Source organism: Leptodactylus fuscus, chromosome 5 (assembly GCF_031893055.1).
Source record: "Leptodactylus fuscus isolate aLepFus1 chromosome 5, aLepFus1.hap2, whole genome shotgun sequence".
Classification (NCBI taxonomy): Eukaryota; Metazoa; Chordata; class Amphibia; order Anura; family Leptodactylidae; genus Leptodactylus; species Leptodactylus fuscus.
The window spans coordinates 1774553-1789001 of NC_134269.1; the positions used below are offsets into that span (position 1 = coordinate 1774553).

Sequence of the window (14449 nt, forward strand, 5' to 3'; positions counted from 1 at the left end):
TATAGATAAGTTCCTAGGAGCCCTAAGAGTATTCTACACTGTGTTTTATAGATAGGTTTCTAGGAGCCCTAAGAGTATTCTACACAATGTTTTATGGATAGGTTCCTAGGAGTCCTAAGAGTATTCTACACTATGTTTTATAGATAAGTTCCTAGGAGCCCTAAGAGTATTGTACACTAATCTATCCCTAGAATCTAGCCCTAACCCCAGCTCAATAGAAAGATTGATGCACCTCCATTAGCACGGCCAGTTCACAGATCACCTTGATGGAAACTTTTTTGGAAGAATCTTCATAGGGCCTATTTGGTTCCCCAAAGACTAGCGGCTTTTTAGCCAGTTATTTCCATTATCAGCCCCGATCTTTCTCTTAAGCCTTAAGCTGACTGACTTATGCCCAACATAAATCACTTCAAGACATTCTGGTGGCTGCACGTATCCACAAGGCCTTCAATTGGAAGAAGTCCTACCTAACTGATGTAGTCTGCAGAGATTAACCCATAATGCCACATAAAAAAAATAATACTGCAATCTCCGATACTCTTGCACTCTTTGATAAAGTTTGGACATCATGGACCAATAAGACCAACATCCCTGGCCTGACATATAGTCTCCAACTATAATGACTCTATAAGATGTAGTCAGGCGCCTCCTCCCATCCACTTCGACAAGGTCCTCTCTCTTTTACCTTTATTTTTCACTTTGATCTTTATTGTATGTCACTACTACCTCCTCCTTTCCTTCCCTTACTAGTCTTACTATTTTACTTCTTATTTACTGTTTTATAGATGAATTGCTGGTTAACAGGGATGAGTCGATCTTGAGATTTCAGGATCGATTTTAAAATCCAATTTCCGATCATTTTCCAGTCGATCCCGATCGTGAAATTTACTCAATTGCCGATTGGGATCTGATCTTTCCCGATCTTGATCGCTGAACCCTAATTATATATTATATACAGTAGGGTTGAGCTGATCTTGAGATTTCAAAATCTGATTTTCGATCATTTTCCAACCGATCCTGATTGTGAAATTTGTTTGATTGCCAATCGGGATCCGATTTTTCCCGATCCCAATCTCTCAACCCCACTGGTTAACATGTTCTGCTGGATCCTCTTTCTGTATCTTCTTATGGTGGGTCCATTTTAAATGCTTTGACTGAAACCAACTGTAAAGTTTCCAATGGAAGACCTGTCTGTAAATAGTTAATAAATCATCCTCGTATTCCATTAAAAAGAATGTTCTGTTTATTAGTCAGTGATGTCACTCCAGAGACTCATTAGTTTTATCTCTTTGATGGTAAATATCTTGAGAGTCGATGTAACGGGATTCTTTGGTTCTACAATCCCCATTGGGCCTTTCCTCACAAGAATAAGGTTTAGATATAAACACAATATTCACAGTCATTACAGAGAATAGAAAAAAAATCTACTGAAGATACAGAATTTACTGAAAGTCAGAGGGAATAATATAAAAATCTAAGATGTGTCCATCATCATCATCATCAGTCAAGTTGATAAATTGGTCACAACTCTCTACAAGACGCCTCTATATAACATTTAGAGATGGATGGTGTGAACTCTACCGCAGTCACTGAGTTCCTTATATTGGGATTCCCCAGTCTGAAGGATTACAAGTTGACTTTCTTCTCTGTTATTCTCATGATGTATTCCATGACTATATGTGAGAACTTCTTGATCATCTCACTGGTGTCCACAAGCCAACGTCTCCAGTCTCCAATGTATTTCTTCCTTGGACATTTGGCTCTGTCAGACATATTTCTTGTAACAAGTGTTGTTCCCAAGTTCTTGGAGGTTATCATAAGGGAAGGGAGCACTATACCTTATGTTGAGTGTTTAGCCCAGTTTTACCTGTATGGGGGAGTTGTTTGCGTAGAATGTTTTTTGCTCACGGCCATGTCCTATGACCGGTACTTGGCCATCTGTAAACCTCTCCATTATATCTCAATGATGAATGTGAAGCTTAGATACAGCCTGGTCATCTCCTCCTGGGTGCTCAGCTTCATGTTGATGCCTATCACCTTTTCACTTGTTTGTGACTTAGATTTCTGTGGCCCAAATATTATTAACCATTTCTTTTGTGACTTTGCCCCTCTCTTAGAGCTCTCTTGCTCGGACACAACCGGTGTAGGTATTGAAATGATTGTCCTTTCTTTTCCCATCATTCTTTTGCCTTTCCTATGTGTGATCATATCTTATGTCTCTATTTTCATCACCATTTTTGGAATTTCCTCCACGTCAGGCAGACAAAAAACTTTCTCCACCTGTAGCTCTCACTTGGTGGTGGTCTCTACCTACTATGGCTCCATGCTTATCATCTACATGGTCCCGTACAGAGGACATTCTCTGCCTATTAATAAGTTTATTTCCCTTCTCTATATTGTACTGACCCCCCTTTTGAACCCCATTATATACAGTCTAAGGAACAGAGAGATTCAGGCTTCTGTGGTTATATATCTGATGGTTTGTAGAAAGGAAAGAGTCTTATAGTAGAAACGCTACGGTCTTGGTAACAGAGATGGCTGCCGGTTCTCACATCTATATGGGTCTTAAGGAACATCATGTTAGGGGTATTTTTATAGCATTTCATGCTTAGATATTACTAGAGATGAGCGAACAGTAAAATATTCGATATTCATTATTCGTTTCGAATAGCCGCTCAATATTTGACTATTCGATCGAATATGGAACCCCATTATAGTCTATGGGAGAAAATGCTTCGTTTCAGGGGATCCCACCATTCCACTCAGGAGAGTCACCAAGTCCACTATGACACCCCAGGAAATGATGCAACACCTCTGCAATGCAACTAGGACAGCAGGGGAAGCATGTCTGGGGGCATCTAACAAGCCCAAGTCACTGTATTACCCCACTATCACAGCCTATCAACTACAGACTTTACACACTCAAAAAAAAAACCTCTATTAAAGTGGGAAAATACCTGGAAACCTTCTTTCTTCTCCAAATGGATGGACACAAACCCAAATTTAAGCTCAACAAACATTAACAACCACCCCTTTAAACCACATTCCCGATGGCAACCACAGATGGAATAGGCAATGGAAAATCCATCAGTCTCCACCCTGAACTGTCATTGTGTATGTGTGTGATGTGGGGAGACCTTCCAAAATTCACTTTTATGGCCCTTAATGTGAGCCCTTCAAAATTAAGTTACAGGCCCTTAAGCTGAGCTCCAGCAGAGATTGTGGTGACTTCAGGTGACTTCAACCTCTTACCAGCAGACTTTTATGCCCTTTGGGTGAGTTGAGCCTTGCACCAGCAGAGTATTAGCACCATTATCATTCTTAGCTCTTAAAACGGTGGTTCCACAACCATCACTCTCATTGTGTTGAATATGGCAGCTGCATTAAGCAGGGTGCAGGGTACAACACAGACCAGGCCCGAGCACCAGGAACAGGTGTTACAATGGCTAGCAGATAATGCTTCCAGCTGCTTTTCCACCAGCCAGTCAGCCACTACGTTCAGTCCTGTTCAGACTCAAGAGTCTGCCCCTCCTTCCTCCCAACATGCCCAATCTTCCCAACAGAGTCATCCCACCCTTGCCCTCTCCCAGGATCTCTTTTCGGGTCCTTTTACTGTCTCTCCCTCTGTTGAATCACTTCCCGAATCCCAGAAGCTATCAGACGACTTTGTGTGTACTGATGCCCAAACACTGGAGCATCCGCCATCACCTGGCAATTTTGTGGTTGTGGACCCGCAACCAGCATTTTCCGTCCTCAGTGGTGATGATGATGAGACACAGTTGCCATCAGGGCATGCTGTTGTCATGTGCGGTTTGCAGTAAGAGGAGAGTGAGCAATTGGAAGAGGAGTTGGTGGACGACAAGGCCACCGACCATAAATGGGCAGGGGTGATATAGTGTATAGTGGGAAATGCAGTGTAGATGTGGATGCAAGCTAAGCAGGAAAACAGGTGGCTAGAAGCAGAGGCATGTCCAGAGGCAGCAAGGCCAAATATTTTCCGTATACTAGCCACTTATGAAAAACTCACCCATGTTGCCAGACTAATTCCTCCAACAGGCTAACAACTGCCATCTGGTCCACACCGACCAGGGGCACACTCTCCAAGGTCTGGGACACGTTAATGGCCCCCCTGACCAAACTACCGCCACTGAGGGGCCTAGTGTCACCAGGAGGGACAAGTATAGGCGCATGTTGCGGGAGTACCTGGCTGACTCCCGCCCTCTCCTCTCCGATCCCTCTGCACCGTACATTTAGTGGGTCTCCAAGTTGGATTTGTGGCTGGAACTTGCGCTCTACGCATTGGAGGTGCTTTCCTGAATTGATGCAAGCGTGCTATCGGAAAATGTCTTCAGCGCAGCCGGTGGCATCATCACTAGTGAGGAGCGAACACCGTTCGATCGAATATCATGGCGTTCGGTTTATTTGTTCACAATCGAATACCAGGCCGCATACGCAGTAAAAATTTGTATCCTGTCCCACCTTCCCTGGTGCATTTTTTGCACTAATAACTGTGCAGGGCAGGTGGGACGGGAACTATGACAACGTAGGCAGTGAAAAAAATTTAAAAAACCCATTGGCTGCTGAAATCAGGTGATCTCCCATTTATAAGAACGGCCGCCGCCCTATTCACAATTTTTGCGGTCAGACACAGGGAGAGAAACATATCTGCTGAGGACTAGATAGCGATTAGCTTCAGATAGGCAGGCAAGAACTAAAGAAGAAAAACAACAGCTCTTATCAGAGCTATACACTGTAGGGACAGGGGTCCAGCTTTCCCCGGACGGTGGAAAACAGGGATACAGAACAGGTACAAGTTCATATATAGCAGAGAAACAGCGTTCATTGTTGGCTGTCCGCACACAGAATAGCTGGAATACACAGCAGTGACTAGTTCATATAGAGGTGAAAAAGCCTTGAATTTTGAGGGGGACTGAAAAAAAGCAGCAATCCACAGCAGTTACTTCTTGCTATATACATGCAAACCAGCTTTTCAGGCCGTGTAACCCCAAAAACAAGGATACAGAGCAATTAGGTCAGGCTATGTATGCTCAATCCAGATATCCAGGGTGTGTATCCCCAAACCCTAGGTGGGAGAGACAGAAATTCAGACTATGTCCGCTCCATCCAGTTGTTCACAGTGTGTAACCCCAAAACTTCGGTTGGAGACCCAGAAATTCAGTCAGGCTATATCAGCTCAATCCAATTTTTAAGGGTCTACCCCCTAAAGCCTAGTATGATACACAGCAATTCAGTCAGGCTACATCAGCTAAATCCAATTTTTGGTTCAATCCAGTATTGTTTGCTCTCCATGATGTGAACTATGAATTTGTCTCTTGAGAAGCAACCCAACATGAAGTCAGCCATGTGTGCCAGTGTGTTACTTGGCATGACTTCGCTGCCCCCAACTGTAAGGGCTTGTTCACACAGAGTAAATGTAAGGATTGGAGTCAGGGTCAGGCAGTGCAAAGTGACACAGCTGGGAAAGCAACACTGTGCAACTAATGACAAAAGGGGTCGTAGGCCCTGCAGCTATGACTATGCTGTAATATCTGAGATGAGGCAGACCAATGCACTTCCTAATTGAAGTGCGCCTACCACGACTCCTTACGCTTCTATCCGGCGGCTAGGATAAGGGAAGAGGAGGCCCTGAAAGTCCTAGGGACTGGAGTCACGGGGGTCACACCTAAACAGAAAGCACAGTGTAAATGCAATGCAAAACAAAAGACTAAACAGCATGGAACCAGGGAGGACCACAAGTCCCAGCAAGACACAGAAGAGAAGGCGAGGTCAGACGAGCAAGAGGTCGAGCCAGGAGATAATAATAAAGGTACCAAATCAAAAGACAAGGGATAGTCAAAAATACAAGCCGGGCAGATTAACCAAGAAAACAGACCGAATACAAACAGACAGGGAATCAGACTAAGCAGGGGGACCAGGAAACACAAAGTGAATGGCTGGCAAGGATCCATGCCTGGGTGGGGTTTAAATAGCAGCAGAGAACACACCTGATGGCTAATGACATGGAGACTGAAAGCAAGGAAAAGATTAACCCTTAATGACCTAAGCACACCCAATAGAACTCCTAACACGTCTCCCAGGGAGACGCCACGCAGCAAGGAGACCGCGGCGACTCCGTATCCTGACAGTAAACGTGGCATGCAATGTGCCGCGTGTACGGGACGTTTGCGGCGCGATTTTGATGGTGCATGTTTGCGGTCGCGTTAGCTAACGCGACCGCAAACATGCACCGTCAAAATCGCGCTACAAACGTCCCGTACAAGCGGCACATTGTGTGCCGCGTTTACTCGGTGTGAACAAGCCCTAAGGGTCACTCTCCATTTTCTCCATTTTACACTCCCCTTCACACCATCCGTGCTGAAGCAATGGGATGCACTGAACTTCACCCTCAAGCCTCATGTGGGACAGTCACATGAAAAGCCACTCCATCTCCCTCGTCTTCCTCTGCCAGCCAACGGTGCGAAGATGAGAGGAGTGTGCTCTGAATATTTTCAGCCTAGCAGAGGCCACTTCTCACTTACGCCCGGCGTTGCCAACACTGCCTCTTCCACTGTTTACACCAGCCTGGACACCTACATATCTGTCTCTGACACATTGGGGAGTTCACCCTCATCCGCCATTTTGGCCTGCACCATCATGCGCCTCTTCGCAGCCACTCCCCATCTCCCAGGCGATTCATTGCAGGCAGAAGTACGGCACAAGCCACCCACATGCCCAAGCCTTCAACGGCTTCATCTAAAAACTACTGGCCCTGGAGATGTTGGCTTGTATGCTTCTGGATACCCAGGCCTTCTGTCACCAGATGGCAACTGGGGCACCTCCATATTCTGGGCCTAGCTGTTACTACTTCTCTTGCGCCTGCACATGTCCCATAACATCAGTCGGGCACAGAGCTCCGCGCTTTGCTGCAAGGTCCACTTGACCACCGATACATGGACAAGCGCCTGTGGTCAGGGATGCTGCTTCTCAGGCCGGGTGAATGTAGTGGAGTCTGGGCCCGGGGTGCAAACTGGGGTGGTCTATCTCCTCTCCCAGCCCAAAATTCATGGCACGCGTTATCTGAAAGCCTACTGTGCTGCAACCTCCACCCCAGCTACAAGCTGGAAACACTGTAACACTGGCGTGGGGAGATGTCAGCAGGACGTGCTGAAGCTCATCAGCTTGGGGGACAGACAGCACAGTGCCTCCGAGGTCAGGGATGCCATCCTGGCTGAGATGGCAATGTGTTTTTCCCTGCTGCATCTGGGGCCTGGCATTTTTGCATATGTGATAATGGCTGGAACCTGGTAACAGATCTGGAGCTTGCCAGACTCAAACACGGTCCACACATGACCCACGTTTTCAACTTGTTGGTGCAAAGGTTCTTTGAAACCTACACCATTGTGCCTGATATACAGGTGAAAGTGCAGCCATTTTCGTAAGTGAGAACTAGCCTCTGCTAGGCAGAAAACATTCAGAGCACACTCCTCTCATCTTCGCACCGTTGGCTGGCGGAGGAAGACGAGGGGGATGGAGTGGCATCTAATGTCCCTGTCCCACACGAGGCTTGAGGTGAAGTTCAGTGTATCCCATTGCTTCAGCACGGATGGTGTGAAGGGGAGTGGAAAATGGAGGAAATGGAGAGTGACCCTTACAGTTGGGGCCAGCAAAGGCATGCCAAGTAACACACTGGTACACATGGCTGACTTCATGTTGGGTTGTTTTTCAAGAGACAAAGGCATAGTTCACATCATGGAGAGCAAACAATACTGGATTGAACAAAAATTGGATTGAGCTGATATAGCCTAACTGAATTGTTGTGTCACACAATAAAAGTTGTTCTAATAATGTAATTGGTTTATTATACAGGACGGAGGAAATTATTCTCATACCAGTGGTTTAGGATAATAAAATCTAATTGTCACTCATTGGTGCTGCATCAGCTCCCATAAAGGGATAATTCTTTTTGGTATTTTTTTCGTAATTCTAGCTCTCAGCTATTGTATCTCTACAGAATGGACTATTTATAGTGACTGATGAGTGACCTCACACCTACAGTCCCACATGATTAGCTAAGGGCTACCTACAAATTATTACATGGAGTTCTGTCTGGCCTGAGCCCATGGGATCCTCTTTCTGTATCTTCTTATGGTGGGTCCATTTTAAATGCTTTGACTGAAACCATCTCTAAAGTTAACAATGGAAGACCTGTCTGTAAATAGTTAATAAATCGTCATTCTATTTCATTAAAAAGAATGTTCTGTTTATTAGTCAGTGATGTCACTCCAGAGACTCATTAGTTTTATCTCTTTGATGGTAAATATCTTGAGAGTCGATGTAACGGGATTCTTTGGTTCTACAATCCCCATTGGGCCTTTCCTCATGAGAATAAGGTTTAGATATAAACACAATATTCACAGTCATTACAGAGAATAGAAAAAAAATCTACTGAAGATACAGAATTTACTGAATGTCAGATGGAGGAATATTAAAATTTAAGACTAGAGATGAGCGAACACTAAAATGTTCGAGGTTCGAAATTCGATTCGAACAGCCGCTCACTGTTCGAGTGTTCGAATGGGTTTCGAACCCCATTATAGTCTATGGGGAACATAAACTCGTTAAGGGGGAAACCCAAATTCGTGTCTGGAGGGTCACCAAGTCCACTATGACACCCCAGGAAATGATACCAACACCCTGGAATGACACTGGGACAGCAGGGGAAGCATGTCTGGGGGCATAAAAGTCACTTTATTTCATGGAAATCCCTGTCAGTTTGCGATTTTCGCAAGCTAACTTTTCCCCATAGAAATGCATTGGCCAGTGCTGATTGGCCAGAGTACGGAACTCGACCAATCAGCGCTGGCTCTGCTGGAGGAGGCGGAGTCTAAGATCGCTCCACACCAGTCTCCATTCAGGTCCGACCTTAGACTCCGCCTCCTCCGGCAGAGCCAGCGCTGATTGGCCGAAGGCTGGCCAATGCATTCCTATGCGAATGCAGACTTAGCAGTGCTGAGTCAGTTTTGCTCAACTACACATCTGATGCACACTCGGCACTGCTACATCAGATGTAGCAATCTGATGTAGCAGAGCCGAGGGTGCACTAGAACCCCTGTGCAAACTCAGTTCACGCTAATAGAATGCATTGGCCAGCGCTGATTGGCCAATGCATTCTATTAGCCCGATGAAGTAGAGCTGAATGTGTGTGCTAAGCACACTCATTCAGCACTGCTTCATCACGCCAATACAATGCATTAGCCAGTGCTGATTGGCCAGAGTACGGAATTCGGCCAATCAGCGCTGGCTCTGCTGGAGGAGGCGGAGTCTAAGGTCGGACCTGAATGGAGACTGGTGTGGAGCGATCTTAGACTCCGCCTCCTCCAGCAGAGCCAGCGCTGATTGGCCGAATTCCGTACTCTGGCCAATCAGCACTGGCTAATGCATTGTATTGGCGTGATGAAGCAGTGCTGAATGTGTGTGCTTAGCACACACATTCAGCTCTACTTCATCGGGCTAATAGAATGCATTGGCCAGCGCTGATTGGCCGAATTCCGTACTCTGGCCAATCAGTGCTGGCCAATGCATTCTATTAGCTTGATGAAGCAGAGTGTGCACAAGGGTTCAAGCGCACCCTCGGCTCTGATGTAGCAGAGCCGAGGCTGCACAAGGGTTCAAGCGCACCCTCGGCTCTGATGTAGGAGAGCCGAGGGTGCACTTGAACCCTTGTGCACCCTCAGCTCTGCTACATCAGAGCCGAGGGTGCGCTTGAACCCTTGTGCACACTCTGCTTCATCAAGCTAATAGAATGCATTGGCCAGCGCTGATTGGCCAATGTATTCTATTATCCTGATGAAGTAGAGCTGAATGTGTGTGCTAAGCACACACATTCAGCTCTACTTCATCGGGCTAATAGAATGCATTGGCCAGCGCTGATTGGCCAGAGTACGGAACTCGACCAATCAGCGCTGGCTCTGCTGGAGGAGGCGGAGTCTAAGATCGCTCCACACCAGTCTCCATTCAGGTCCGACCTTAGACTCCGCCTCCTCCAGCAGAGCCAGCGCTGATTGACCGAATTCCGTACTCTGGCCAATCAGCACTGGCTAATGCATTGTATTGGCGTGATGAAGCAGTGCTGAATGTGTGTGCTTAGCACACACATTCAGCTCTACTTCATCGGGCTAATAGAATGCATTGGCCAATCAGCGCTGGCCAATGCATTCTATTAGCGTGAACTGAGTTTGCACAGGGGTTCTAGTGCACCCTCGGCTCTGCTACATCAGATTGCTACATCTGATGTAGCAGTGCCGAGTGTGCATCAGATGTGTAGTTGAGCAAAACTGACTCAGCACTGCTAAGTCTCTGCATTTGCATAGGAATGCATTGGCCAGCCTTTGGCCAATCAGCGCTGGCTCTGCCGGAGGAGGCGGAGTCTAAGGTCGGACCTGAATGGAGACTGGTGTGGAGCGATCTTAGACTCCGCCTCCTCCAGCAGAGCCAGCGCTGATTGGTCGAGTTCCGTACTCTGGCCAATCAGCGCTGGCCAATGCATTCTATTAGCCCGATGAAGTAGAGCTGAATGTGTGTGCTTAGCACACACATTCAGCTCTACTTCATCAATCTAATAGAATACATTGGCCAATCAGCGCTGGCCAATGCATTCTATTAGCTTGATGAAGCAGAGTGTGCACAAGGGTTCAAGCGCACCCTCGGCTCTGATGTAGCAGAGCTGAGGCTGCACAAGGGTTCAAGCGCACCCTCGGCTCTGATGTAGGAGAGCCGAGGGTGCACTTGAACCCTTGTGCACCCTCGGCTCTGCTACATCAGAGCCGAGGGTGCGCTTGAACCCTTGTGCACACTCTGCTTCATCAAGCTAATAGAATGCATTGGCCAGCACTGATTGGCCAGAGTACGGAATTCGGCCAATCAGCGCTGGCCAATGCATCCCTATGGGAAAAAGTTTATCTCACAAAAATCACAATTACACACCCGATAGAGCCCCAAAAAGTTATTTTTAATAACATTCCCCCCTAAATAAAGGTTATCCCTAGCTATCCCTGCCTGTACAGCTATCCCTGTCTCATAGTCACAAAGTTCACATTCTCATATGACCCGGATTTGAAATCCACTATTCGTCTAAAATGGAGGTCACCTGATTTCGGCAGCCAATGACTTTTTCCAATTTTTTTCAATGTCCCCGGTGTCGTAGTTCCTGTCCCACCTCCCCTGCGCTGTTATTGGTGCAAAAAAGGCGCCAGGGAAGGTGGGAGGGGAATCGAATTTTGGCGCACTTTACCACGTGGTGTTCGATTCGATTCGAACATGGCGAACACCCTGATATCCGATCGAACATGTGTTCGATAGAACACTGTTCGCTCATCTCTATTTAAGACGTGTCCATCAGTCAAGTTGATAAATTGGTCACAACTCTCTACAAGACGCCTCTATATAACATTTAGAGATGGATGGTGTGAACTCTACCGCAGTCACTGAGTTCCTTATATTGGGATTCCCCAGTCTGAAGGATTACAAGTTGCCTTTCCTCTCTGTTATTCTCATGATGTATTCCATGACTATAGGTGAGAACCTCTTGATCATCTCACTGGTGTCCACAAGCCAACGTCTCCAGTCTCCAATGTATTTCTTCCTTGGACATTTGGCTCTGTCAGACATATTTCTTGTAACAAGTATTGTTCCCAAGTTCTTGGAGGTTATCATAAGGGAAGGGAGCACTATACCTTATGTTGAGTGTTTAGCCCAGTTTTAACTGTATGGGGGAGTTGTCTGCGCAGAATGTTTTTTGCTCACGGCCATGTCCTATGACCGGTACTTGGCCATCTGTAAACCTCTCCATTATACATCAATGATAAATGCCAAGCTTAGATACAGCCTGGTCATCTCCTCCTGGGTGCTCAGCTTCATGTTGGTGCTTATCACTTTTTCACTTGTTTGTGACTTAGATTTCTGTGGTCCAAATATTATTAACCATTTCTTTTGTGACTTTGCCCCTCTCTTAGAGCTCTCTTGCTCGGACACAACCGGTGTAGGTATTGAAATGATTGTCCTTTCTTTTCCCATCATTCTTTTGCCTTTCCTATGTGTGATCATATCTTATGTCTCAATTTTCATCACCATTTTTGGTATTTCCTCCACGTCAGGCCGACAAAAAACTTTCTCCACCTGTAGCTCTCACTTGGTGGTGGTTTCTATCTATTATGGCTCCATGCTTATCATCTACATGGTCCCGTACAGAGGACATTCTCTGCCTATTAATAAGTTTATTTCCCTTCTCTATATTGTACTGACCCCCCTTTTGAACCCTGTTATATACAGTCTAAGGAACAAGGAGATCCAGGCTTCTGTGGTTATATATCTGATGGTTTGTAGAAAGGAAAGAGTCTTATAGTAGAAACGCTACGGTCTTGGTAACAGAGATGGCTGCCGGTTCTCAAATCTATATGGGTCTTAAGGAACATCATGTTAGGGGTATTTTTGTAGTATCTCATGCTTAGATATCACTTGGTTTGATATGAAGATTTTTTTTTTATTTGTTTATCATGATATTTCGATAATTGACCTTAGCCAAAGCCTCTTAATAAGTCAACCACCTCTCGAGCCAAAAAATTACGACTAGCGGAGGAGGCGCCAATTTTAGTAAATTTCCCTCCTAAACTTAAACTTATTACCAAAAACAGTTCTTTGGATAAAAATACATTTCCTTCTTTTGTGTTCAAAGTGTTTGTGACTTTTGTCCCCTCATTTAGTAGCCAATGTGTGTTAGTAGAATATTTAACTGTTGCCAATTTTACAAATCTATGAGGACTCCACGACTGTAGACATCATTGTAGTGTCCTTATGGGAAGGTTATTACAGGGAGAGATAACAATGCTTAAAGGGATTCTTTCATTAATATCACATTGTTTCTCAATCACACGTCGGAATAGCCTTAAGAAAGACTATTCTTCTCCTACCTTTAGATGTCTTCTCCGTGCTGCTGTTTGGTAGAAATCCCGATTTTCGTCTGAATGCCAATTAGTTCTCTCGCAGCACTGGAGGTGGTCCCATCACTCAAACAGCACTGGGGGCATCTCCAGCGCCACCTCCATCTTTTTCAAGAACATCCTCTCTGCGCTTCTTCTTCCAGAGCTGGGTTCAAACTTCTACACATGCGCAGTCAGCTCTGCTGTTGGGCTTTGGACAGAGCCGACATGCCCACCTGGTGTAAGTGGCCATTTTCTTGTGGCCGCTTACACAGTAAGCTGAGGTAAGAGGCCATTAGAGGTTATCCTCTGGGTGGGACCTGCTCTGGTGGGGTGTATCCACAATCACCCCACAATAGAACCAACACGTAAGCTTTCTAGTACTTGAAGGGTTCAATGTTTCCTACTTCTTACTCCTATTTTGAGGAATTCCTTATTCTTACTGAATCTATATGATCCAGTATTTGGTGTTTGGGTTAAGGAAGGGATTTTCTTTCCGATAACAATTGGTTGTCTGCTGAAGCTCCAGTGACTGCACAGATCCGGCTCCTCTTGGTCCGTGGTGGGTCTTACAATTATGATATTTCTTGATTGCTCTCCCTACCTTGGTCTGGTGCTTTCAAGAAGACGGTATTAGAAGAATTGACTTTTATCAGTTCCCATCACCAAAGGATGACTTTTAAGTTATTGTCATACAGCCCCTACATAACATGTATCCTGAGAATCCTGAGATCAATACAAACTGCTGGAGAAGCAGAGCAGAGGACACTTTGTATCATAGTTTTTGGTCATGACTTCTTCTGCCATTTTAGGTCAGGATAAGGGGGCATTCACACTACCGTCTGTGTCCGACAGGTAGTGTCTAGAGATGAGCGAGTAGTGTTTGATCGAGTAGGTGTTCGATCGAATACTACGGTATTCAAAATACTCGTACTTGATCGAACACTACTAGCTGTTCGAAGTTTAAGGTTCGATGCAGAACCAGCGTTGATTGGCAGAATGCTATACATTGCCAATCAACACTGGTTCTTCTCTTACCTTTCCGAAGTCTTCTCCGTGCAGCGTCCCCACGGCGTCTTCCGGCTGGAATTCACTCTGCCTAGGCATCCGCCACGCATGCACGTGCATGTCCCCGCATGCGCAGTCGGCTCTGCTCAGGCGTTGGGCCAGGCAGAGCCGATGTTCAAATCGGATTTTGAACCTCGGACATTTTAGTGTTTGCTCATCTCTAGTAGTGTCCGCTCCTAGTGTCCGTTCAAAATCTGGCATGGACATTAGGAGAGGACACTAGCTGTGTCCGTGACACCTGTCATTTATTTAAATGGCAATCGGGTGTGTTCTTTTACACTCCGTGCCCTTCCTTCACTGTCCGCATGTAAAGATATCCGACTTTTCAAGCGGACAGAAAAACCCGACATGTAGGACAGTGAAGGAAGGGCATGGAGTGCAAAAGAACGCACCCGATCGCCATTTAA

The 14449-nt window shown here is 45.8% G+C and overlaps 1 protein-coding gene and 1 pseudogene across 1 annotated transcript; both read left to right on the forward strand.

Moving 5' to 3' along the window:
• The first annotated feature begins 1561 nt into the window (after positions 1 to 1561).
• LOC142204654 (olfactory receptor 6F1-like) lies at positions 1562 to 2506 on the forward strand. Its single transcript, XM_075275961.1, has one exon. The coding sequence runs from the start codon at positions 1562 to 1564 to the stop codon at positions 2504 to 2506; it is 945 nt and encodes a 314-aa protein (XP_075132062.1).
• A 3736-nt stretch (positions 2507 to 6242) lies between these two features.
• Positions 6243 to 12400, forward strand: LOC142202259 (olfactory receptor 6F1-like; annotated as a pseudogene).
• The last annotated feature ends 2049 nt before the right edge of the window (positions 12401 to 14449 follow it).